We start from the raw sequence: 26,884 nt of genomic DNA on the forward strand, positions 1-26,884 counted from the left end.
TTGTTGGAACGGATTTCAAATTAACGCAAATTGGTGTGGATAATCTACTCAACTTTCATGACTCGCATTGGTTTACCAAGAGAAATGATGAATAAGTGCTGAAGACGCATGCGCATGACAAGCGCCATGGCAACACTAGAAATCCAATGGCGTCGTTTTGAGTGCAAGTGGGGTGCAAAAAAAAACAAGTGCACGGCTGCACGTATGTACGAACGACTATGTTCACGTTCAGCGGCCAGAAACTTTTGAAGATATTCAGTTTGTGCTGAAGATTCCTGGCGGAAATGATTTGTTTGTGTCTTTCAAGTCCTTGACCGAAAGAAGTCATGGTAAATGCAGGAGTGCGTGTCCTCGTGTGCGAGATGGATTCTGGAGCAATGTCTGTCAATTTGTTACGTGTCTACAGGCGAATACCGGACCTCCACCTGGTGGGAGACCACCACTAATGATGGGTCCACCTTTTGTAAGTTATTACTCAGTGTATTGAGTCTTTGAGTGGATGTCCATCTTGGCCAACTTCTTAGTAATGATCTACTGGTAAAATCATCTTTAGCTGCTGGACCCTGTCTAGTGCTTGATTTTGTATTGGCAAGGTTTGACTTGGGAAAAAATTGCTGTTCTGTGGAATTTTGAAACTATGGAATTGATAGCACATTTGTATGCAATACTATTGTTACATTGTGGGTGATAATAACTTTTAGGGGTACTCATAGATCTATAACATTCTTCCCATTGTGACCTGCGGAATTGCGCCTTTGATACAGAAAATTTGATCGAAGACGATGCGTAGATCCTGTTTTAGGTGGTGCTTGTGGATACACGACTTTTATTGTCTTGCATGTGCATTACGATACTAGAGTATGTACGCTTATCACTTGGTTTAGCACACAGATATGCAGTTCTTCAGGGACTGAAGATGACTCGTTGCTGCGGTTATAGCAAAGCCGGATGTGTGTGGTGTCATGCGCAACTTGTGCATCAGGCCTGGTGACTGGTGACAGATCCATGTCTGCACTATGTGCGAATAGGCAGATGCAATTACGCCAGCATTTGCTCCTCATCCTTTTCACACCATACTAGACCACCTTTATTGAGACACGGGGTAGCTTCACCGACCGTATCTCCCCGAATACAAGTCGCACCTTTTCACACTTACTTTTGAGCATGACTTCCTACTTATGTGAATGCATTAAAACATTTTTGGCTCAGATCTGAAAATGGGGTTGCGACTTAGAATCGAGTGTGAGTTGTCCGGGAAATACCGTAACTGGATTATATCTTCAGATTTGGCTCGGGTGGAGTTTTAGGCACCGGCCTGGACCTGGTAGCAATTTCTTGTGGTTACCTCCATTTCATTCATGAAGCTTGTCCAGAAAGTCCTTGTTGCTATGCATAGCAGACTGGCTCTGAAATCTATGCGTGATAATGGGCAGTCAATGTCTCGGTCGCTGCAGTTTCGGCACGGACCCAACACTTATTTGTACATGTGTGTGTGTGTGTGTGTGTGTGTGTGTGTGTGTGTGTGTGTGTGTGTGTGTGTGTGTGTGTGTGTGTGTGCGTGTGTGTGTGTGCGCGTGTGTGTGTGTGTGTGTGTTGTATGCGTACACGCATATGTATGCTACATGTACTTCTGCTTGCTCCAGTCCATGCCACCTTATGGGTCAGCGCCACTGCCAGCTGGTGGAATGCCGCCTCATCCTATGAGTATGCAGATGCCCCCTATGGGTGTTCCACCTGGCCAGCCCATGCCCATGCCACCGCAGCAACCGCCACAGCCAGGTATGCAGCAAGCATGAGGATCATGCCAATAGCACCGCTCTCGGTTAGATTAGACGCAGCACTGGTCATGCAGGGCCGCATGTTTGGCCGAGTGGTCTGAGGGCTTGCCTGCTGTAATGCGAGCATGCAGTACTGCGCGCCGACACCTACGATCAAATTTGTACTCACGACAAGGCTGCAGTGCACAGGGTTATGCGATCACCACACGCCTGCATGGTTGAGGGTGAACCCCCTCTCGTCTGACTCACGTGGGAGATCCACACTCACCCGCTTTGTTTACAGGCACCGTGACAGCTAGCTGGAGTGTTTGTCAACGCTTCGTGCTATATTAGTGTGAACCTGACGGACCTTACTCACTTATTTGAATGCGCAAACTCATGCACATGATATCACTTTCTTAGATGTGTCCTGATTTGTGGTCAGGTTTGCTGGGTTTGTAGGTGTCTGTTGCTGCTCCATTGTCAATGTTTGCTTGTCCTGCTTGTCTTGGCTGTTGGCTGCTGTCTATCTTGCCCAGGCATGATGGTCAATCAACAACCAGGCATGTTCCCACCTGCAGGCGCCATGCCTGGTATGCCAATGCGCCCTCCGCAGCCCATGGCAGCAGCTCCGCAGGTTAGCGCTGTGTGTGTATGTGTGTGTGTGTGTGTGCCTTGTGGTCTGGTTCCTGTGGTATTATTTTAGTATCGATAGCTGTTTTCATATAGGAATACCGTAATCCTTGTAACGTTACATGTATATGCATTTGGAATTTTAGATTGCTGCTGTGCATTGAGAACTTATTTTAGCTTGGCAGTAGAATCCCTATTCCTATGTTCGCACTCGCCAGCCCGCAGTTTTGCTATGCCCGTCGTACTGTACTGCCTAGATGTGCTGCACTCAGGTGTGACCTTGCATGCTTTGTCAAATCTGTGTGTTCCTATTGCATTGTAGACGGGTGGTGCGCCGACTAGCATGGCTCCACCAATTGGTATGCCAATGCAGCAGTTCCAGCCTGCTATGCAGAATGCGTCCACCGCTACTGTCATGTCATCCGCGCCTGCCATGGCAACGTCGGCACCGCAGATGATGCAGCCTCCGCCACAACCCATCGCCATGGCCCCTCCAGCGTCTGCTATGGCAATGCCAGGAGCAGTACCAATTCCGGCATCCATGCCTCCGACTATGACAATGCAGCCTCCTGTCGTTGCTGGTGTTGCTCAAGTAAGCTACCGTGACTTTGTATAACTTTTACACATGCGATTTTCGAAATCGTTTAATAGCCGGTTTCGAACCAGTTAATTAATTGCTCCAGCCGTTGGAGTCCAGTGTAGAATTACCACTGCCAAGGAAGACGTGGGTACATGGTCTTGTTTGAAACGCAAAGCCCTCGGCGGAGACATAATGCCTAAATGGGTCCCTCCAGTGATTGAATGTTGGCAACTGGTTTTATTGGCACACTACTTATGGTCGGACAAGTTTCCACAAATAGGTGCGCGGCATGAAGTCAATAGACCTGCTTTTGTGGTATCGCCCATTGCTGCAGATTTCTGCACTGTCCGTAGTGCTTGTGTGTGCTTGTGCATAGCATTCATCGATACGATAGTTGTGTGGAGGCCATGTTCAAGCGCAAACGTGGGGACAATTGCCCATTGGGGTTCAGCAGAGGCTGCCTATTCATTATATATGTTTATGTGCGCCTACTCTGTGCCTTTTATCTTCAGGCCGTTGTACATGAAAGCTCCCCCGCCCCGACGTCAGAAGCCACCGCAGCAGCTGAGGAGAAGAAGAAAAAGAAGGCCGCCAAAGTCAAGAAGAAAAAGGAGAAGGTGAGAAGGCACGCCGTGTTGCTTTAATTTTTTTTTGTCCAGGCATATGTGTGCCGTGAACTCTCACCGGCATGCATGATGTGTGCCTGTCGTAGTTGGTCTTATAGCTTAGCACAAGTGCACTTCTGATATGTCCTGCAGCTCTGCTTGATGCACACCAGGGACCAACCCAGAACATTTCCTGTCTTTTTTTATTTAGTTCACCTCGCTGTATGCTTGCTCTCTCTCTGATATGCTGGATGCTGTCCTATAGGTGTTGCAGCCGAGTACTGTAGTGCTCTGCCCCTTATCATCCTCTCACCAATGCAGATCACACTGTGACATGTGTCACTGTGTATCCTTCTAGCCTTCTACCCTGCCCTTATTGTAAAAGTCATGTGAATGACATTGTATGTGCTTTATATGGAATGGCAGACCAGTGGTTATGGTTACACTCCATACAAGGCACCTTTACTAATGACGTACCAGTAACCACATAACCTTATAGTGCGATTGCATCCCACTTTCTACCATTATCAATAACAAGGAATGGAGCTCCATAGCTGTTAGGTGTCCGCACGCTATTGCCTTACTGGCAAGCACCATTGGTCTTGGTCACCATTGTTTTTCCTTATGTGCGTGCGTGTGCTTGAATGTTTCTGCATATCTATGTCTGCTGCCCATGTCACGATTCTCAGGAGAAGGCATCTTCTAAAGTAAGTCCCAAACCCTACTGGCAGGCTGTGCAGTACAGCTGTATGTGATGAATCCAACATGACAGGCTACCCTGAATACTGTCCCTTTTTTGTTCAACATGTTGGAAGAGTATTTTTGTTTGACAAAGGTCATAGGTGTGTGGCTAAGTACATGTACTCGCATTTGGTCACGTTGGCCTCTGAGGACATGCATTAGTTCATGTGCTGCATTTTGGTGTATGACATACTTATGCCGTATTATTGTTGTTTCTTTGCATCTTGTAGGCTTCCGTCTGGACAGAGCACAAAGCACCCGATGGCCGCACATACTTTTATAACGCAGAGACAAAACAGTCGTCATGGTCTAAACCGGATGATCTTAAATCAAAGTCGGAGGTTGGTTGCTTGTCAATTCTTCTGTGCCTTGGCCATGCTGTTTTGCGTTATCTTTTCCTCGCCATCGTTTTGTGAATGGCGTGAAGCTACGTTGTAATGTTAGCTGTTCACACAGTGTTAAAATGGTTCTGGGTTGTTATTCATGCCCTGTCCGAGGGTATATGCTCGCTTGTTCACCTCTAACCCAGTCTGTTATGCTTTCGCGCTATGTCCCTGCCTGGCCACCTTTTCTTGAAGACACACTAGGCAGGTGATGTTTACAGCACGGCCACATGTTTAATATTTGCCCAAACATTCCGGTTTTATTTCGTGTGATTCCGACAAACCGACAGAAAATGACAAGTAAGGTTCCCACTCTTTGGCTGCCCACATGAAGGTGTCATGGTCAGCTAATTCAGGAGAAGTTATGGTGTTGGGTATGGGGGAGGGAGGGCTGTCCCGTTGACCCCCGAACCGGACCTTTTCCCATTGAGGAGCAGTAGCCCTGAGATTATGGGTATCACTAGCGCTTCACTCCACACGCATGCAATAATACCACCTGTGCACTGGTAGAATGCTCTACTGTCCTCATGTGGTTCTTGATCAGCTGGGCAAACATCCTGGTCACAAGAATGCAGCCTGGTATGATTGCATTCCCTGAGAAACTGTGTTGTCTGCATTCTGCATCCCTCCACTGTCCAGTTGTTGTTATCTCAGAGCCCGTGGAAGGAGCACAAGACTTCTGATCAGCGCATATATTACTACAACCCGGAGACTAAGGAATCGGTTTGGACCATACCGAAGGAGTTTGCCGAACTGAAAGGTAACGAGTCATGCTATCACCACATGCACAGTGTCATTGTGATGTCATACATACACATTTCCTGGATTCAATGCCGTGAATGGATACTTTCAAGAGGCGTGTAGTATACTGTGCAGATCTAACAACAGTGCAGTATCCCTTTCATCCTGCCGGTTTCTACACACACACTTTGTATGCACTCCGTCACTGTGCACACCCGGTCGATTGCTTTTGCCTTGTTGCATTTGGTTGTCGCATACTACAGTTATTGCAGGGCATAGATTAACGGCCGGACATCGGACATTTTCCGGCCATTTTCGGCCACTGGCCGGACGTTTTCAATTTCACCGGACATAGTGTCCGGTCAAAAAGGAAAAAAAGAGCAGCGACCTTGCGACCTTTTTATGCAGAGTTGGGCTTTCTTCGGAGCTTCGTGCCAAATGCGACTTGCATATCGTACAACTAACACGTCTACACCGTAGCCTCAGGCGTAGACTTCACCAGATTTACTTGATCCGCCTGTAGCAACGCGGTTGCTACAGTCAATTCACACTTTCGACCTTTGGTACATGGTGTCGACTTCGCACTTGAATCAATAGGTTGAAATGCAGTCTGCAGTCTGAGTTGCTCTTGAGAGGAAGATGTCATCTTTTATTTTCACTCTTTCACTGACCAGAAATGCAGATAGTCTTTTAGAATGTCTTGTGGAAAGCGAAAGGGAGATTCAGAGGACTTGCTGCCGGGCAAAAAAGTCCATGGTGTGAAGGCCGCTACTTGCGATAAGTGGATCTCGGACAATGATGCAGAGCTGACTACTTCCTCCTGGCTGATTTATGACCGGCAGAAGAACGATCGGCTGTTAGCAGAATGTTTGAACTGTTCCGTGTGCATCAAGTTTGTAGACAGAGTCCCCAGTTGTAAAAACTTCAGCGAGGCTTTCATAACCGGATTCAAGAACCTGAGAATATCAGCGTTCAAGGATTATGCTGGAACGGAGATGCATAAACGAGCAATGAATCTTTTCCGTAGGCAAGAGTGACCCGCTCGAAATGCCCTCGAATTCGCTCGAATTGCGAAGGCACTATGCAAGATGGACGATGGTGCTGCCGCTATTGCACGACGCAAATTCGAACTGACTTACCTTCTCTGCAAGGAGCATATCGCGTTCGCAAAATTCTTGACTGCAACGCTTTCTTGTACATACATTTGTCGTCAGTAAAAAAAAAGTTCAGTTTCTAATACAAGTAAATTGGCGAATTGTACATAGTATTGTGTGAGATACGTCCACATAATGAGTCATTGTGAATATGCCTCATTACTACTAAAAAAAGAAGAAACAATCTGAAAATGTGTTGTGGAAAATGTCCGGGCATGTCCGGACAGATTTCAAAACGGAAGGACATTTGTCCGAGCTAAATGAAATCCTTAAGCTATGCCCTGTATTGTAGATAAAAACCAAGCTCATGAATAAAGCAGAGATGTGCCCAATCCACACTCCAATTCTTGTACCCTGTAGTTCTGAGGTCTGGCAGCCCCTGGGGCTGCTGTGTTCAGGAAACTGGATTTCATTTGTCACTACTGTAGTAGATACAACCAGAGAAAACGTGGAAGTATGCCTAGACATGAATGGAATGGACTTGAACATGCCAGCGCCACTGGTATCGAAACATTTGCAGTTGTTAAGGCACGCACAGCAACTTGCTTCCTGCTCTGGCATCGATGAATTGCTGGCACAGTGACGATGGGGTGTCCTGGTACTCTGGTTGGAAAATGAACAAGAGAAACTTGAGTTGTTGACAGACTATGATTCTGACACTATTGTGCCCTGCTTCGCTATACCCGCGGCTTACTATTTGTGTGTGTGTGTGTGTGTGTGTGTGTGTGTGTGTGTGTGTGTGTGTGTGTGTGTGTGTGTGTGCGTGTGTGTGTACCGTCTTGCCTTCTCAATATAGCGAAAGCAGCGGCTCTGGAGGAAGAAGAGGCAGAGGAAGGCAAATCTGAGTAAGCCCACCATTTGTCTTTCAAATCCTATGGCACACTATTCTTGACCATTCTTTGATGGGCAAGGGTATTGCTAAGCCATGATTCCGCCAAAGCAACCCCAACTGGTTTTGCTGGTTGAAAACTCATTTCCAGCTGCCAACCAGTCGGCCTTGCGTTTCAGAATGATTCGGGACATGAAAGTTATGTCTCCACAATTTACCTTCTTCAAGCAGCAGACTTCTGTCGCTGCTGAAGGATCAAGTGTAGTGGAAAGCAGCAGAATTTGATGGGTGACTAAGTGAACAACCAGCTAAAAAGTGTTTTTGATCTGGTCGATGTACTGGTGTGTCCATGTTCGATTTCCATGTATGCGTATGGCTTTAGTGCTGACAGCTCTTCGTCGTCAGAGGATGAGTCCGACGAAGAGACGAAACCTGAAGCACAGGCTGCAGACAATACGGTTGTCGTGGCCGAAGTGGCAGGCGTCAGGTGAGCTTTCTCGGATGTCTCCTGCGGTGTTGGTCTGTGGGTGTGGACGAGCTTTTATTGCACACGTGCATGTTAACTCTGGAACTGTGAATGGTGTCAAATGACAGCTGCCAGTCAGTGTATAGAAAGGTAGCGCAAAGTATCGACAAACATCTTTTGGTGTTCTAGTTGAAATGCTCTGACATAGCCTACCTTTTCCTTTCTCTTTGCAACACTGACCTCGTAGCAAAGTGCACATCAACGAGGTTGAGCCGCAAATCGCTCCTGTCGTCGTACCTGTCAAGGAAGTTGTGTACAACTCTCGCGAAGAGGCGCGCGATGCCTTCAAGCAGTTACTTCGTGAGAAGGTGAGGCCGATGTTGTGTCTGTATGCTCCTTGCTCTGCATGTGTGCGGTTACCAGTCTGCGGTCTAGTCTATGTTATCGTCTCTTGTCTACAGTATTGCTTTGACCAAGAGTACATAACCCCCCCCCAGAGTGTGCAACGCCTGATCCAGCTCTGCATAGGGTCTTGGTCGAGCGGAATCGGATCTTTGCGTCATAATACCGTACACATCTGAGGGGAACCCGGGGAGTCGCGGGTACTCTCGGATCAAAAACAATGGTGCCCTGCCTCGAGACCGGCCTTGCGCTGGTGTGGAGTGTACGCATGACATCAGAAGATCCGATTCCACTCGACCAAAACCCTATGCGGAGCTGGATCGGCATTGCACACTCTGGGGGGGGGGGGGGGGGGTTATGTACTCTTGCTTTGACATGACTGCTTCTGGGTATGCCTAGAATAATTGACAATTATTCATAGGAACAGTGGGAGAGGGGGTCAAAACTCTTTCAGCTGTCAATATACCAGCATATGAGTTTCCCTATCAATTCTTTAAAGCAGGATAATAATCAGTTTGTTATAACTGGGCTATATTGCCCAACATGTGTTGACGTTCATAAAAGCTTTTGTTCAAAGTCATGATTTGTATCTTTCAGGTTGAACTTTTTCATTTATAAACAATTGCTGGTGCTAAGCCCGTGTAGTATTGCATGTGGTGGGCACAACAGCACATACCAATGGTAGTTCAGAACTCACTTTTGTCCATTCTGGGTGCCTCGCAAAATGAAAGATGTCTGCTCTGCAGAGCGCATATGCAAGAGTTCGTAGCTTCCCAGGGTGTGCAACAGGTGATGGGTGGCTGTCACAACTCGTGTTTGTGACAGGGTTTTTGTGGAGTTTTGCACTCTTGAGAGTCCTGTACTCCTGGTGCAGGTCTACCCTCGTTAGTAGATAACCAGGGGGGCAGGGGTAAAAATGTTTGCCTTACACGAGTATTATCTTCTATCCGGACGTGAATGCATGCGTTTTCAGGCGTCGGGGAATGTTTAATCGTTGTCTACTAATGAGGTTTGTGTTGTAACCTTTGTCATACTAACGGGGGGGGGGGGGGGGGGGTAGACCTGTACATGGACTATCCATCTTGGCATAATTATGACGATCCGTCCCAGTGCATCCATGCCTTGGTAGCTTATCCACACTCTTTGCCGGTGATGAGTACTGTAGTATTGTCTTATGTTCAACACCACAGAGCATTTCATCGACCATGACGTGGGAGCAGGCGCTGAAGATAGTCATCACTGATCCGAGATTCACGTGAGTTTCATTCTAGTTTTGCCTGTACATGTATTCGTTAGCATTCTGTCACGTGTGAGTCATCTACCACTGTGTGAGCTCTCCAATATGCCTCTCCTTCCCCCCCCCCCCCCCCATTCTGGTGTACATTGTGTGAAATTTGTGTATTCTTTGTTGTGTTTACCCCAGGGCGTTACGAAAGCTGGCTGAAAAGAAGCAAGTCTTCAATAACTACAAGGCGCAGAGGGCAAAGGAGGAGAAGGTAAACTGGCTTTGCATTTTTGGAGTGATGTTTGTCCAGCATTCCTGTGCTGATGTACTCCGAGGACTAAATCAAGTTGTATGAAACCTTCTTTCGATGTTGTTGTTGTTGTTTTTATTTTACTTCATCAGATTTACAGGCAAGGATGCCTTCTCACCGGCCAGGGGCCAGTTCCTAGAAATGATGTTGTTCTTGTGAATCTGCATACACTAAGTACAGAGGTGGCAACTGAAATCTGACCCCTGATTTTCGTGCTCGAGTGTAGCACCGATTCTAACGGTCTCTTTTTGGTAGTGTGCAAGTGTGTGTTGGGTTTTTGGAACGTGAGTGCACTGGGGTCGGATATCCCTTGCCGCCACTGTACTTCGCGCGACGAAGAGATGGTGAGGTGTGCAGACTCGCTGCACGCCATTGAAAAAATGGGGAATGTCGATTGCACACGATTCTGTCCATTCTGGAATTTTTCTATTTACGCGAGCTGGTCAATTATCACTATTCTGTTGGCGGTTCTCTTTCTGTTTTCCTCTGTACCTCTTTAACATTTCGGGCCAGTTTCATAAACTTGTTGCCTCCTTTCCAGGTTCCTGAGCTCAGAACTTAGCCTTGCTTGTTTTGTTTGGTTTTGTTTATGCTCCTTTCTTGTGTCCTGTTGCTGAGCGCAGGAAGAAAATCGTCAGAAAGCCAAGAAGGCAAGAGAAGATTTGCTTGATTTCATCCAACAGCATCCGAAGGTCTTCAGTGTTATGCGATATAGGTCAGTGTTGTGCTGTCACAGATAACCGTATTCACACGCATAAACGGGCACGCACTTATATTCGATTACAAGAGCGCCTCCACATATAAAGGCGTGACAAACAAAACAAAAAAAACACAAGACCCAAAAGTGTATTTTGAAGACTTGAATACTCGTATTGAAGGACATGCCCTTGTATCCGGAACATTTGTTTCCTGGCGAAAGGGGGAAAAAACGAATTTTTCACATATAAGGACATGCACTTGAATGTGGGTGAATACGGTAAATATTTCTTTCCGTGGATGGATTAGAGCTTGAAATTTGTCCAGAAGTGGTGGTGAGAGGTGGCAGTAGGCTTTCGTGGTGGTTTTATGGGAAACCAGGCCACTTGGGGACTACACAGCATCGTGTGTGATCGTAAGTTGGTCTATAATAAATTAGAGTAGAGTTGTACCTGCAACGGGAATCGCTGCCACAGTGTTGACGTAAACACACGAGCAAAGCAGCAATCTGCCGCTTTGAAGCTAGAGCTCGTCTGCTCTGGTACCCGTCATGTGCAGGGCAAGATGTTATCATCACCTTGGTGGCCACGGCAGCAGGCATGTTGAGCGTGTGCCACTAAACGGGGCAAGCTGCATTGAAAACTGTCAGTTGCAGAGGGGAGGCTGATTTTTATGTCGAGCTGAACCAGCTCAGTCATTGTAGTGCCTGTTGAGTTGTGTTCTGCCCGTTATACCAATCGTGTGTGCTGGTTTCTGATGTGTTCATTCAGGCTAGCTGCAGACCTCTTCGAGGGTGATCCTACCTGGGATGCTGTTGCAAACGAGACAGACAGGAAGGTAAGCACAGCTACAGAGTAACACTGGATGGGGGGGGGGGGGGCACATGGTTAGATAGCATCAACATAATACAACTGCTCTCAGGAAAAAGCAGAAAGGAGGAAAGTGCGTTCTTGCGTGTTTGTCCACTCTGTGAGCAGCAGGCCATGCTATTTGTCCTGGATGTTAAATTCAACACCTTGTTTGCTGTCCATTGAAGGAGATGCTACTGACTGGTGCTTGCTGACAGGTTTTGAACTTGACACGCATTGCAGTTGAACAAGAGGATATCAGGATTGATTTGGTATCTTCAGCAGAATCCGGACAGGACCAAATGATACGTTTCTTTTTCTTGCTACGATTGTAGACGGCGGTGACTGCGTGCTGTTGTTTTGTGTCAGCCCGTGACTACAGTCCATTTCAAAACTATAGACGCGCAGTGTTTTTGAAATATTTCAAATTTGGCTGGAACTTTTTGAGAATAGTTTTCGGAATATTGCTCAGGTCCGCTCCACAATTACTCTCATATAGTTTCTAAACGATTGGATAACAGACGCCCAATTTGGAAAAATGTATGCACAAAGTTATCACAGATTTCATGTGGTATAGATGCTGGCATAACAGTTTTGCCTAGGTACGCGTCTATAGTTTTGAAATGGACTGTACATGTTTGCCGTGTGTACTGGCCGGTTAATGCACTGCTTTCATATGTTCTGGTGTTAATAGAATCTCTTCGAAGATGCTCTTTTCTATGTCGCAAAGCGTGAAAAGGTAAGATGAGTCGACCATCTGTGTGCACCACTGTGCGTGTATGGTTATCTGGTATGGACTGTCCTGGCATTCGAACATAACCAACACCTGTGCGCGGGGGGGGGGGGGGGGGGGGGTGAAAGGGAGTGTTGGCTTCCAACTCATCACAAGATGGGCGGGCTGATGATAGTGGGTGGAAAATAAGAGAATCTTTACTGCGGAAACTGTGATTGGGACGTCGGTGAGACTGCTGCTGCTGCTGTTTTTTAGTTTAGACTTTGGTGGAAAGCTCGTAGCTAGCCCACCGGCGGTGCAAGACCCTGCAGCCACAGCAACACATGTTTATTTTGTGTCTGTGTGTACCCATGCCTCATGCGCTCAGGATGAAGAGGCCAAGCGGCGAGAGTACCATCGTGAGATCTTGGCTGACATCTATCGCTCAATGCAGTCAATTACCTACAAGACTGTGTGGGCCAAGGTAAGGAATGCGATGTGTTATGCTTCGCTGAGTTCTTGATGCCGATACCAATGAGTATCTACACCACCACCGCATTATCCCACCTCATCTAACACTGTTTCTAGGACCCTTATTGCTTATCAAGCAACAGTTTGCCTGACGCAGACATGCAGTGTACTCAGCCGACATTTTGCCGTGTTTCTATCACGCATGTTCATTCCCCAGCCGAAAGACGTACTAGATGGGTGCGTATTGTTACCAAGTAGTTGCCAGGATGCAGTTGTCACTGGCACAGTAGGACCTCATTTAGCAGACACCTCTCGACCAAAGTCACCTCCACATACAGGGCACATTCTTTCAGTCCTAACTGGTCGTAACCAGGTTGTAACGGATTCTGTAATTAATTTTGTTCTCTACGTACCTGGCAGAGTACGGCATTTAGAACATTGCGTTGTTCTAAATAATGGACCAATGGAATTTTCGAGGAATCGATCCATTCCTCTCTCGAATCGAGATGTATCTTGCCCAATCTGCTTTGACTTGGGTTTAGATTTATAAAAAAATGTGGAGCCATTTGAACATTTGAATTTTATAAATTCTGCCTTTGGTCAGGTTCAGGCATATCGGTAGTAATTGGGTTCCATTTTGTAAGATCCTACCAGATATAGGAGTTTTTTTTCTTCGTTTTGCTGATGTGCGTAGGCAGATCTGCTACAGCCTACTAGTATGTGTGTTTACTTGCATGCTGTTGCTGTTGCTGTCACTGTTCTCTAGGCACAGGTTCTGTTGGAAGAGAATTCAGACTTTGCTTCCAATGATGAGCTCGATGGTATGGATATTACATGTTGCTCTGTGTGTGTTAGTATGTGTGTAAATCCGTGCCAGCGTGGATGCACGCCTATGGGTGGGTGATCACATGGTCTAGTTGTTGATTGCATCGATAGATTAGTCCTCATGGGCCTGGAAGCTTTCTTGTGCGTTGACATGTTTGAAATCTTTCTCCACTTGCACCTCATCGCTCCTGCTCGCATTCATGCATGTACGGTATTGTGGTGTATAATAATGCTATGTTGTGCGTTTCCCTCCTCGTACTCTGCTTTGTTGCCAAGCAATCAAAACTCTGTGAGGAAGAACTCTATGCGAATACATCATACTGCACATGAATCCCGAGTTGTTGGCCAACCTTGTTTGCAGAAGGCTGCACTCATCAAGTGCATGACATTTGTGTATGCTGATTTGGCTAGTTTGGCTGATTCGGCTGGTTTGGCTGTTTGTGATTTTTTTAGATATGGACAAAGAGGATGCTCTCATCGTGTTTGAGAATCATGTTCGGGAACTTTGCAAGGAGCACGAGGAGGAAAAAGTATCAGAACAGGTCCAAGAACACCATGATCAGCGCAAGAACAGAGACAACATGCTGGTAAGCAGGAGGCGCGTGCCCCGTATGGGTTCCAGGGTGCCCGGAACCCCCCCCCCCCCCCCTTTTCGCTCAAAATGCAGGATTTTGCTTCATTTTTTTAAAATTCTCCCGGGGGAGACCCCCAGAACCCCCCTTGAAGGGCACCGGCGCACGCGCCTGGACCGTAAGGAATCAAGGCCTGTGGCTGCCACTGTACAGGACGGCATATTTAAATTCATTGTGAACTGTGAACGGTCGCGAGTGGCTCGTAGTGGTTTGTCCATGTGTCAAAATCTACTTGAACGCTTTGTGGTGGTGTTGCGTATCCTTTTCAGTGAGTGCTGTACACGGATTGCCTGTTTCTTTCCATGATTCTCTTATACGACATGTTTTTTGCTTTTTTACCCTCGCATTCCAGAGTAGTCTGTGATGAGCACTGCGACGATGTATATTGCCGGGAAGTCTTTATCTAATGCGAATGTGTGATGATCCCAATAGGATAGCTGAGAACTTCGTTCCCGTAGCTACGCAGAAGGCGAATTAGCATCTGGCGCTATCCAGAGTCCTGCACACTTTATTTCGTGTGTTGTGCGTCCGTCATCTCGTGGCAGGGCACATGACTGAGCACCAGCTCAGGCTCAGCCAGTTCAGGAAAATGATCATGTCATGGCAAGCGTAGCAAAGGGTCCTGAGCTAGCTCTCTTGTGTGCCTTTCCCACCTTCCTGTGTTTGCACAGCAATTACTGGATGAGCTTCACGAGGTTTCAAAACTCCACTCGATGTCACAATGGTGCGACCTGTACCCGATGATCTGCGAAGACCCTCGCTACGAGAATATGCTGGGACAGCCTGGTCAGTGGCCTATAGTCACCATTGATTTCTTCTTTGCTTGCTTGCATGTGGCTTTTTGTTCCTATCACAGTGTGGAATGATGTTTGTCATGGTTTGTGTACTTAAATCACCATTCTGGAAACTTGGCAGTCTCACATGCAAGAGTGAGGAACTAGATCAGGGACACGCCATGTGCGTAGCGCCTAGGCTGGGAGTTAGAGTGATGCACGGGGTATGCATTTGAGGTCACATCAATGATTATAGATTGTCTTTCCTCTGGAACATTGGATTTTCAATACCGTCCTTTCTTTTCTCTGGTGTGTGTCATTGCCAGGTTCAACGCCCCTGGATCTGTTCAAGTTCTACGTTGATGATCTTCGTCAGCGTTTGCCAGATGAGAAAAAGATCATAAAAGATATCTTAAAGGTAGGCTCAATATCAGTGCTGTTTGTGCTTTTATGATCATTTGCTATCTAGCTTCTCTTTGCCTGGCGCTATGTTAGTGTTAGGCCAGACCACAATAAAATTGAGGTTTCCGGGCGAAGGCCCCGCAGCATTTAGTGCGCGCGGGCGAATTTTATTTGTAAATTTTACAATTTTAGATGCAGCTCAATATGCATGTACATGTACATATACACGTATGCATACATTGCACATGACAGCAGAGTATAATACATGTATACGGAGTGCAGCATATGCACGTACTCATTTCAATCCATAACATATTATACACACTTGAGCGGAATCAAAAGCGTTTCTGCTGTAACTCTGAGTTCAACGGTAACTTCTTATATGTCTAGTGTCACTGATCCATGATCATGTTCTACTTCTTCCTCTTCTGGGCAGTAGATCTACCTGTAACAATGCCAGCCCGAACTGAAGCATCGTGGCCACTCTGTCGGCAGAAACGGCAGAGGGGGGGGGGGGGGGGGGGGATAGAGAACTTTCGCTTCAGGCTAGGCATATATTCGTCTCCAATAGCTGCTCCTTCTTTCCGCAGTGGAAACGACAGTGTGCTGACTGCTGACTGCTGAGGTGTGCTGAGTAGATTCTACGAGTCGAGTCTGTACTCGTAAGTCGTAGGTCTATGATCTACGTACCACGTGCTGCGCTTGCCTGCGCCCGCATGTGAGGTGTGCAAGGCTGTAGTGCAGCGCCACTCGTAGCTCTAGCTCTGCGACCAGTGCATTGTGTGCACGTGTCGTGGACATACATGTATACAAAAATTGAAAAGTAAAATTTATTTTCCAAATCCGAACGATTTAGTGCGCGCGGGCCCGGAAACCTCGATTTTATTTTGGTCTGGCCTTAGTGTTATGTGTCAAGAATTCCTTGCAGACAGACCTGCTAGTGGAATGATACGGCTGTTGGTTTCTAACAATATACCTGTGGCTCTGGTGTTGTATTGTACTATTGACAGGATGCAAGTTTCTCCGTGGACATTCAGTCGTCGTTCGATGTAAGCCTTTTCTTACTAATTCATAGGTTCTGTATTTGTGTGTGTGTGTATGTCTGTCTGTCTGTGCGTGCCTGTGTGTGTGTGTGTCGTGTACCGGTATGTGTCTGTGTGCTGTGCATGTCCTGAATAAATCACTATGTTTAACGTTATCCTTCTTTCATATGGATCTATCATGATTGTGTCTTGGGCATGTGTTTGACTAAATAATTATAGTATATTATTCCTGCGGTTTTTTTTAATTCATTGCACTGTGTGGTTGATCCATTCTTGCACTACACCTTCTCCTGCTTCTGTGTTCTAGGATGTCAAGGCAGTCATTTATGCAGACCAGCGTTCAGAGAACTTGGACAAGGGCAACATTCGGCTGACATTCAATGCTGTGAGCTGCATGGGATGCTTACCTCATCACTATAAGTTTCCCGATGTATTCTTGATAGTGAAATGTATCCGTTATTTACCCTCTTACATTCTCTTTTTATTCGTAGTTCAAGTTTGATCGGACTTGAGTTTAGTGCAATAGAGGGACCAAGCCCGACAGGAAATGAACTTGTACTACGATCTCTGGCCATATTAGAGTTTGCTTTGTTCTCCTGTGATAGCTCCTCGAAAAGGCAGAGGCACGGGAGCGTGAACTTGCCAAGATGGAGGAGCGTAAGGTACGCAAGCGCGAGACCGCGTTCAAGGCGATGTTGAAGATGGCTGCACCGCCTCTGGACGCGAACTCGACTTGGGAGAAGGTAAGGGAGCAGCATACTTCTCGCGTGTAGTGGTGTTGTGTGGCCAGGTGTGTCTTGGAACCTGTGCCATAGCGTCACCTTTTTACACTGCACAATCGTGTCTGCTTTGTGTGCAAGCTGTTTGTTTCCACATCTTCCCCACAGTGATGATGTACTCCCTTGTATGTTTTGTGTGCAGTGTCGATCGCAGTTTGAAGTTGAGGATGCATTCAGTGAGGTGGCGGAGGAATCAGAACGAACACGACTCTTCCGAGAATTCATCTCGTCAATAGCCCCGCCACCGGTGAGTTTTGTACACGTGTGGCCGGGAAAAGTAAACCTTTGTTTTATTTATGGATGATTGCTACACGCATTTCTGATATGCTAGGTGCGTATGGGTGAGAGTCACTCACCGAGAGCCTGCAACTGCGGTCTTTTCTATGAGTTGAGGTACGCTTCCTTCACTGCGTATTAGAGCTTCAATATAACAGTGTATGCCAACCTGAAACTGGGGTTCCTTTGCTCGAGGTAGCATTTCAAAATACAGCTTTACTGAAGCGTGTGTGTTTTTGTGTGTTGCCTTGTGCCTGTGCTCTGGGAATGCATTGGTAGACGACCAACACCCTAGGAACCCATGCATGTTGAGTAATGTCTCTGTAACTCTACATACCAATGTGCAGGAGGAAAGTGATGATGACAAGAAGCATAAGCGGAAGAGCAGCCACCATCGCTCCTCCAAGAAACACTCGCGAAAGCATCGACGGTCACGGTCGCAATCGGTGAGCAGTAGGAACGCGTTGGCGTTCTGTACCGTTTTAGTTGTTGCATGCCTCGTGTGCATGTGCCAGTGTACGTGTGTGTACTTGGAGCTGCTTTGCAAAGCTAGTTCAGCTGTGCTACCAAGCACCATACCGTTTTGGTTTACGTGTAGTCTCTGTGGTATCATCAAGTCCATGTGATGATTAGTTATATTGAAATAGAATAATGCAACGAAGGACTGAGAGAGGACGACTCGTCAGGAAACTACCAAGAAAAGACTGAACAGCAACAAGAGACATGCGCTGTCGATTATGGGCATGGAGTACACACATGCATGCATAGTATGAGTAGTGTGCTGTAAGGTCGTACGCACGTCCATGCAAGGAGATGCAGTACCATAATAAGAAACATGAGAGTGCAAGTATGTACGATGTACACGGGTACACCACACGCCCCTTCTGAGATAAACAAGCGGAAAATCGGAGCTGTTTATCTCACATAAACGAGAAGGAAAAACAGAAGTGACAGAAAAGAAAGTAAACACTAATGAAGTGTGATACCAATAGTCCTTATGCACATTGTACAGATGTACGAAGTTCTGTACTATGGCCGTAGGTGTGTACATACCCGGTTGGGTGTTCATTGTGTGCTATACATGCGCGTTTGACCCATTTACTACAACAGCCTCTTTTACGGGCAAAATAAACACAATGAATATTTTTTCCCAAGTGTTCCAAAAACTTCAACTCAAAGTTCTAGAAAGAAAAGAAAAAAACGAAAAAACACGCAAAAAACAGCATAATAATGTATACCTACTTAGGTAAACAGCAGCAAGTTCAACTTCAAGTCAATATTCCAGTCACTGTTACCGCTCGTGCACGCTAAGCCGGTACCCGGGCCTCCACCACTGCCAGTGCAGCAGAGGTATCACCCACAGCCAAGGCAGGCTGGCTAGAGAGCCTTCTGCACCCACGGAGGCACATGATGCAGGACCGCAAGAGGGAAAAAGCGATCCTGCACCTGACGAAAGCCATCACATGAGAATACTGCTCCCTTCTTTTCGCCGCCAACAGAGAGGCCACTCGTTTGTAGAGGGCCGTTGCTGCCTTGCCCATGCCTCCACTCGCAGACATCACAGCCGGAACAAAAGTGGCATGCTCCACTTGTCTCACTCTCTCTTCGTAGTGCCTTCGTTTCTCTCTTTCATGTCGATGATACACAGTGGTACGTGGTGCAGACTGATTTGAGCGAGCATAAGGATTAAAAACCCGGACATCAATAAGGGTTCGCTCAAATCGACTGCCCCACAAACCACTGGCAGCGACATCAAGGCGTGCATGATCCTCCACGTTGGCCGTTCGGTATTGCAATCGCTCACCGGTCAGTGGCTGCAGCGTAGGCTCCGTGGACACATTGCTACAGACTTGGTGTAGGAGCTGTGCGGTAGTGTCACGAATGGCATTGTGTCGTATGGTGGGAAATCCTCCATGAGGACAGGATAGTGAGTGAGAAACGCTCACCTCTTGGCCACATGAACAATGAGTCGGTATTCTCGCCGGCGTCCATCCATAGCGGAGACACAGGCCGTCCCAGAACTCTTGCTTCGTGAGGCTGAAACCATACTTCTTCAGCGGACGACATGTTAACCAGCTAGATGAACCCCATTTAGCCTCACAATTCATGGCAAACGATCACTTTTCAAGCCTTCTTCACTTTGGGATTGAACTAACGACTAGCTAGATCTCTGCCGGAAAAAGATTTCGTATGAAATGCCTTCATGGCCCATTTCATAGCGGAAATAGCAGTAAACACAATAGGGTCCTGCACATTCAACACCCAACCGGGTCTACGGGATTCTACAAGATTATACGGGATTTCGTGCATCTGTACAATGTGCATAAGGCCTATACCAACTACCGTAAAGTCGCAGATAAAAGCCGGGCTTATAAGCACATATGCCGCTTTCTGCATCAGGCTTGTATGCAAACCATGCTTATATGCACCACTGATATTTTTGCCAGGCTTGTATGCCAGGCTTCTACGTGCCACAAGCGTAGATCTACCACTGACTACCGGTATGGCGGCAGTTTTACTATGCACCGTACATAGCGCATGCACTCTTGACCCACCCGATCCGCGCTTGCATAGAAGCCAGGCTTCTACGCGCGACAGGCTTATATGCATTTGACCCGTTTGATTTTCAGGCTTCTATCCGCGATGTGGTTGTATGCAAACCCGGCTTTTATCCGCGACTTTACGGTACTTGTAGCAAGAGTGTGAGGTACAGGTAGGTAGAGTCAAGCATAGGACTTAGATGCTGTGGACGAAATGTTCAAACGCTCTGGTGCCTGGCGAGACCGTTGGCTACGACGAGGCCGCTGCGGTGCTGCGGGCTCAGCCGGGAGGTGTCTGCAGGCAGAGCAGGAGGGGCTACGGCAGGTTTGAGAAAGCGACGGCAGGTTTGAGAAAGCGACGGTTGCTCCAGTACACACGGCCGCTGGGTAATTTCACCATATAGTCCCGGTTGCGACCAATGGCGACGACCACGCCGGTGGTGCGCTAGAGTTTGGTGAGCGGATCTTGGATGTCAACCCGCATGCCAATGCGAAGTGAGGACAGTGCTCTGGCAGACTCATCATAATGCTGTTCTTGGGTGGCAGACTGAGCGGCAGAGCGCTTGTCAACATCGGTGGCTTTGGCTTTCCAATCAGGAGCAAAGCTGAGATGATGAGCTGTCACGAAGGAGGACAATGGTCGACCAAACAGTGCTTGGCCTGGGCTCTGACCATTTTCTCGGGGGGGGGGGGGGGGGGGGGGGGTGTTGCGCCATTCTAACAATGCGCATCTGAACTCATCGACGTCCAAGTTGCCGTCGGACGTGGTCTTCAACACAAGTGACTTCATCGCTTTCACGGCGGCTTCGGCATGGCCGCTAGACTGAGGATAATGAGGTGAAGACGTGGAGTGCTGAACTTGCCATCGGGTGCAAAATTCAGCGAAGCGACGTGATGAAAACTGCGGACCACCATCAGTGGTGAGGATGCTGGGGACACCGACGTCGGCGAACCAGCCACGGAACACACGGATCACATCGGCAGAAGATGCAGTGCGGCCGATCTTGGCGATGCAAGGCCAGCCAGTGTGACGGTCTACGTGTGAACAGCTTTGCCGTATGCTGTCTGTCTGAAGCCTGACAATCAATGCTGATAGGTTCACATTACCAAACTTGCCTCCACCAAATCCGGTGTTGGTGCATACTAGCCCTGCTGGCAATTTCCCCAGGGCTCTTCTGCTGTGCCTCTCCACTTTGTGTTGTGGACTGCTCAGCGTTCTGTGTACAACTGACATATGAGTGCCAGTACAGTACTGCTCAATGAAATCTGGTCAAATAACATCAGCTTTGCGCCTGGTATGTGTGAAAGTCCCCGTGTCTGTAGGTCTTGGGTTGCACTGCGCCCGTGTGGGTGAAAGTCCCAGTGTTCATAGGTCTTGGGATGCACTGCGCCCGTATGTGTGAAAGTCCCAGTGTTCGTAGGTCTTGGGATGCACTGCGCCCGTATGTGTGAAAGTCCCAGTGTTCGTAGGTCTTGGGTTGCACTGCACTCGTATGTGTGAAAGTCCCAGTGTTCGTAGGTCTTGGGTTGCACTGCGCCCGTATGTGTGAAAGTCCCAGTGTTCGTAGGTCTTGGGTTGCACTGCGCCCGTATGTGTGAAAGTCCCAATGTTCGTAGGTCTTGGGTTGCACTGCGCCCGTATGTGTGAAAGTCCCAGTGTTCGTAGGTCTTGGGTTGCACTGCGCCCGTATGTGTGAAAGTCCCAGTGTCCGTAGGTCTTGGGTTGCACTGCGCCCGTATGTGTGAAAGTCCCAGTGTTCGTAGGTCTTGGGTTGGACTGCGCCCGTATGTGTGAAAGTCCCAGTGTTCGTAGGTCTTGGGTTGCACTGCGCCCGTATGTATGAAAGTCCCAGTGTTCGTAGGTCTTGGGTTGCACTGCGCCCGTATGTGTGAAAGTCCCAGTGTTCGTAGGTCTTGGGTTGCACTGCACTCGTATGTGTGAAAATCCCAGTGTTCGTAGGCCTTGGGTTGCACTGCGCCCGTATGGGTGAAAGTCCCAGTGTTTGTAGGTCTTGGGATGCACTGCGCCCGTATGTATGAAAGTCCCAGTGTTCGGTCTTGGGTTGCACTGCGCCCGTATGTGTGAAAGTCCCAGTGTTCGTAGGTCTTGGGTTGCACTGCACTCGTATGTGTGAAAGTCCCAGTGTTCGTAGGTCTTGGGTTGCACTGCGCCCGTATGTGTGAAAGTCCCAGTGTTCGTAGGTCTTGGGTTGCACTGCGCCCGTATGTGTGAAAGTCCCAGTGTTCGTAGGTCTTGGGTTGCACTGCGCCCGTATGTGTGAAAGTCCCAGTGTTCGTAGGTCTTGGGTTGCACTGCGCCCGGTGCATACGTGATTCACCCGGTCGCATTCCATTCAGCAGCACTGTAGTTCTTGGTGAAAGTAGTTTACGTACCTGCTGTTGCCCCCCCCGTGTATGTTCTACAAGTATGTGCATAGGCTTGGGCACAAAGGCTGCCATAGAGTTGCCAATAGTGTGAGCGATTGGTTAGCTGACAGTTTGCTCAGTTTAGTGACCGCTTACGATCTTCTGTGTATGTGTATATGTGCAGGAGTCCTCTTTGTCAGAGGGTGAATACCGAGACAGTCATAGCAAGTCAGAGAGGTCGGATAAGAAACGCAAGCGTTCTCGGTCACCGTCAGTTTCGGACTCTGACAGTGAGAGAGAATCTCGGCGGCGGCGGCACAAGAATAAGGTATGTCATTTTCCTGCCTGGGAAATGTGTGCGTGTTGGGTGTGAATTGTTATGACCCTGCTTAGGTTGCGTTTGGTTGGGCAATTTGCCAATTTCAGAATGTAAGTGACAACCAATCTGGGATGGGAATGTGTAGGAATCACCTGACCAAACAAACTCACCAGAGTCAACTAGGAATCACTTGGCCAAATAACTCCATGATGTTGTTGTGGAACAGCGGCTCTCATCTCTTTTACCTTGCGCCAGTCTCCTTGACAAAGTAAAGGTACTTCTGAGTGCATGATATGAGGCACTTGAACCTTTTGTTACATTGTTTGTCTACTGGCAGCCATTATCCCTTTTGATTCTGGAATGAGAATGCTCATTCCAGCATGCGAGGTGGAATGATCACTCTCCAAAAAGGACCATTCTCGGCTATTCCCATGCTGGAATGGGACTAACCAAACGGAATTTATTGACCAAACAAACGAGCAAGAATGATTCCCACTGTGGAACATGACCAACCAAACGCAACCTTCAAACCAATGTCTAGATATTCCTTATTAGTGTGCACAGTGCTCAGTGGCTGTCATTGTACTGTCACGAATTATACCGTACTTCCGCACATATAAGCCCATGGGCTATGTCCGGACATAAGCGCATATGCTTACCGTAAATATCGAACTTTATCACCAAATGAATTATTTTAGTTTAGACCCAACCCCTCCCTCCCTCCCCCTCAGAACGTAAAAAATGTTGACAAACATTAATATATGTAGAAAGGAAAAAGACATTCTGGATACGAGTTAAGAGTAACTCTCCATCACTGTAACATGATACTTTATACAGTCAGAAAGTGCAATAACTAGGCACAAAACTGACAGAGTACTTTATTTATGGCTCAACATCCGAGTTTCAAATTGCACACCTGATGAGCCGTTACGAACCATACAGCGAAACGTACGTCATGTGAAACAACTTGTTTTGTAGTCAACTAGTCCATCACAATGTCATGCATGAGGAGTACTGTAGGAGTTTGGCTTTCGGCTTGTACAATTCGTTTTCGCAAAGCTTCCCATTTCTTTACTTATCTTTGATATTTATGACCCACCCAAGTTGGGTGGTGTGCTGCTTTGCTGCTTCGAATTGTAGTTAGACCGCTTTGTCAAATATCGTACTGGTCTCGTCATCGTCCAGTAACAATCGACATTCTTTGTTCCGTTGGGACTGTAGCTTTTGCTCGTTTTCGTTGCGCTTGCCTTCCCCTCTTTGGTCTTTCCGTAACCTTGAACCTTCCAAGTTGGAAGGCTGTCGGTTAGCGCTACGGAGATGTGTTGAAGCTAGGTGTCAGGACGTCGAATGTCTCAGTACTCTGTCAGTTTTGTGCCTAGTTATTGCACTTTCTGACTGTAGAAAGTATCATGTTACAGTGATGGAGAGTTACTCTTAACTCGTATCCATAATGTCTTTTTCCTTTCTACATTTTATTTATGGCTCAACATCCGTGTTTCAAACATTAATATGTTACATTATACATTACAACAAATTCGCAAGTGTGTTACTGCTCCCACGGCCATGTACATGTATCAATGTTTTCTGAAACGAAATTGATCAACCCTGTCCCACCCCGTAACGAAATTAGTTTGTTTGATGAAAAAAGTTCGAAATTTGTGGATGACCCCTTCAATATGTGTGAACATAATTGGTAAAACACCTGGGAGCTGACAAACAGACATGCACATATAAGCGCATGAGCTTCAACCCGGACATGTTAACACAGCAAAAAAGCAGCAAATATTCACTTATACCGTAAAGTACCGTTGATCCCCACCCACGCCGTGTCGCTTCCCAGCTGGTTTTTCGGCAGGGGGTGGGAATTAGATCAAATCGTTCACGTGCATTACGATGTACAACAAAGCAGAAGATCAGACCTGGAATGCTGGATTTGTGCACATCCCCGCGTATATTAATCTGTGTGCTGTGTTTTGGGCTACGTGTGTCCCCTGCAGAAATCTCGAAAGCGGAAGCACCATGCGTCAAGTGGCTCTGATTCCGACTATCACCGACACAAGGCTGGTCACAAGGACGAGCGCTCTAGTCGTGGTGATCGGACTCGTGCCGAGAACGGCGATAAAAAGAAGGCAAAGGTGCGGGCGTGAGACAGTTGGGAATGCTGTTGCTGCGGGCCCACTCTTGGGGTAGCAGTTGTTTTTCGTTACGTTGACTGACGTCATCTGTATTCTTGTAGATGCACACTGCTTCATCTCTTCACTAGACCCTAGGTTGCCAATCTCCCTTGGCTAGGAGGCCGATGGAGAAACCATTGTACGGAGATTGTTCATGTTCCGAATGTTGCGCGGAGATTGTTCATGTTCCGAATGTTGCACGGAGATTGTTCATGTTCCGAATGTTGGCACGATTGCATGCATTACTGGTCGGCAGACTTTGGCGGGCTGGTCGTCAAGCTCGCTCGGTCGTCATTGCCAGTCTGTATAGGGAAGACCAGTGTGGCAGCAGTCAGTCGTTTCAACCCCTGCCGCTTGACTAATCTCTGCACAGCGATGCTCCTCACTTTGGTCTTTCCATTTGTGCCGTGTGCACATCACCGTAACTTATTGCAGAATGGGGGAAATGAGGGTCCATGTACATGTAGTTTGTATGAATGTACATGATTGTATAGCATAGAGACATGTACAGTATACATGCAATCCACCAGTCTCAAGTCTGCTCCATGTCAAGTTGGTGGATGCCGGCCTTTGCCTTTGGCAGAACACACCCACCCATCACACTGTAGACATAGTGTTGTGAAATCCAGTGGTAGTCTGAGGGTGGTGAATTGCCAAGCCTGTCCTTTTTTATACTTCAGCATCATTTTCTTGTGATGAGTTTCACTCCGTGCTGTCTAGCTGGCTTCTTACTTACATTTCTCTACATTTTTACCATACTCGATTACAATTCTGAACTCTGGTGGCTTGATGAGGGAGCAATGCTTGTGACGCGGGACATGGATTGCAGGGTTGGAAGGCCATCGAGAGTAGGTAGCGTCTATTGCCACACAAATGTCTTCACCTTCTTTTAGCAGATTAATGTGTACTGAATCGAGTCCTGGAAATAAATGCTTCAATTCTGTAGGCGCTTTTTGATCGTTCACACTGATCGAATCGACAAATTTGCACACTGGGCTTGACAGTGGAAGGGAGCGTTGTCTATCCTAGATGTCGGCCATGTCGCGACCAATTCGCTTTTCACACTGCCATCACAAGATAGTGCTCTGCTCGCCGGAAAGCAAGTGAGCTGAGTGAATGCTGCTACATGGCAGTCTTTGCTGGGAAAGTCGCCGTTTTGCCATGGCATTGGGATGTTTTCTAGTCACGGGTGTGGCACTTCTCTTCTGTAGTTTTGGCCGCTCTATAGATACTCGTGGCTACCATGGAGATAATTCGGTGGCCACTTTCTAGCTACGTCAGTATGCAGGCAGTCCTTACATACAATGAAATGCCGTTGCTCATTTTGTTACATTCTTATTGGTGGTGTGTGTGCGTACATTGTCTCCTCTCTTTTTCTTGTAGCGTGCATCCTCACACCAACGGGGAAGCAGCGAGAGCGAAGGGGAGCTTGAAACTCGAAGGAAGATGCTCCTTCAGCAGCTGAGTGGTGATTGAGCACAACGGACAACTTTTCCTGTTTACTACTACTTGATGCTAACTGGCATCATCAAGACCCTTGACGCCACCTACACCATGCAAATCTCGTTGGTGCTCTGTGCTGAAAATGCACATCCCTGTGTGCAAGCACAGCGGGGGCGTGGAAAACTAACTGTACTGCGACCATGATCGCTGATTGAGCAGACTTCCTGATTCATTTCGACCTCCTTCGGCATTCATCTGTACCAATATGGTGGTCCAATGTGGAAACTGCACCGGTGTCTCGATATAAGCTGTTTTTATGTTGTTGTCCTGCTTCGTACTCGAATTGGTCTGTGCCGTTCTATGGAAGCTTGTTTCTGGGCCTGGTGGACCGTTTCTTTCGCTTCATTTTTTTTCTTCATTTAGTTCTTTGGTGATGTTCCCCAAGCTGCAAGTGGTGCGATGCCTACTTTGTCCATGCCACAATCTTTTTTTGCGAAAGTATCAACATGCCGTGAGTTTTTCTGTCATTTTCACTTGTGTGCACATGCTGGTACTATCTGGCTTGAGAATGATGGCTTCAATCAAGAAGGGATGATGATCAGGGATGTTTATAAAAAAGAAGGCTGTGCGAAATCTACCGAACATGCCCATTATTGCACTCCTATCATTAAGGGTGCGTTCTTATATTCTCTAGCTTCTAGGAGAAGAAGAAAAGAGAAGTCGAAGAAACTGGAATAACTCAAGAACGGGTCTCGAAG

The 26,884-nt window shown here is 47.4% G+C and overlaps 1 protein-coding gene across 1 annotated transcript; it reads left to right on the top strand.

The window, feature by feature from the left end:
- Positions 1-215: 215 nt before the first annotated feature.
- On the top strand, positions 216-26,653 carry LOC135817336 (pre-mRNA-processing factor 40 homolog B-like). Its single transcript, XM_065330506.1, has 30 exons — positions 216-329; positions 407-463; positions 1,644-1,779; positions 2,297-2,394; positions 2,713-2,982; positions 3,483-3,587; positions 4,265-4,282; positions 4,547-4,657; positions 5,339-5,459; positions 7,391-7,439; positions 7,806-7,910; positions 8,137-8,257; positions 9,482-9,546; positions 9,715-9,787; positions 10,450-10,541; positions 11,293-11,359; positions 12,065-12,109; positions 12,471-12,566; positions 13,320-13,374; positions 13,832-13,965; positions 14,682-14,796; positions 15,110-15,201; positions 16,196-16,234; positions 16,536-16,613; positions 16,834-16,971; positions 17,150-17,254; positions 17,631-17,729; positions 22,375-22,518; positions 24,507-24,644; positions 26,067-26,653. The coding sequence occupies exons 1-30, from the start codon at positions 327-329 to the stop codon at positions 26,157-26,159; spliced, it is 2,862 nt and encodes a 953-aa protein (XP_065186578.1). The 5' UTR covers positions 216-326; the 3' UTR covers positions 26,160-26,653.
- Positions 26,654-26,884: the final 231 nt, after the last annotated feature.

The sequence above is a fragment of the Sycon ciliatum genome, chromosome 5 (assembly GCF_964019385.1).
Source record: "Sycon ciliatum chromosome 5, ocSycCili1.1, whole genome shotgun sequence".
Taxonomy (NCBI): domain Eukaryota; kingdom Metazoa; phylum Porifera; class Calcarea; order Leucosolenida; family Sycettidae; genus Sycon; species Sycon ciliatum.

Bases quoted from the DNA above. Each gene is read 5' to 3' on its own strand.
- LOC135817336 (XM_065330506.1), top strand. The intron at 13,375-13,831 runs GTATGGATATTA...TGATTTTTTTAG, and splicing joins TTCCAATGATGAGCTCGATG to ATATGGACAAAGAGGATGCT. The intron at 16,972-17,149 runs GTAAGGGAGCAG...TTTTGTGTGCAG, and splicing joins CGAACTCGACTTGGGAGAAG to TGTCGATCGCAGTTTGAAGT.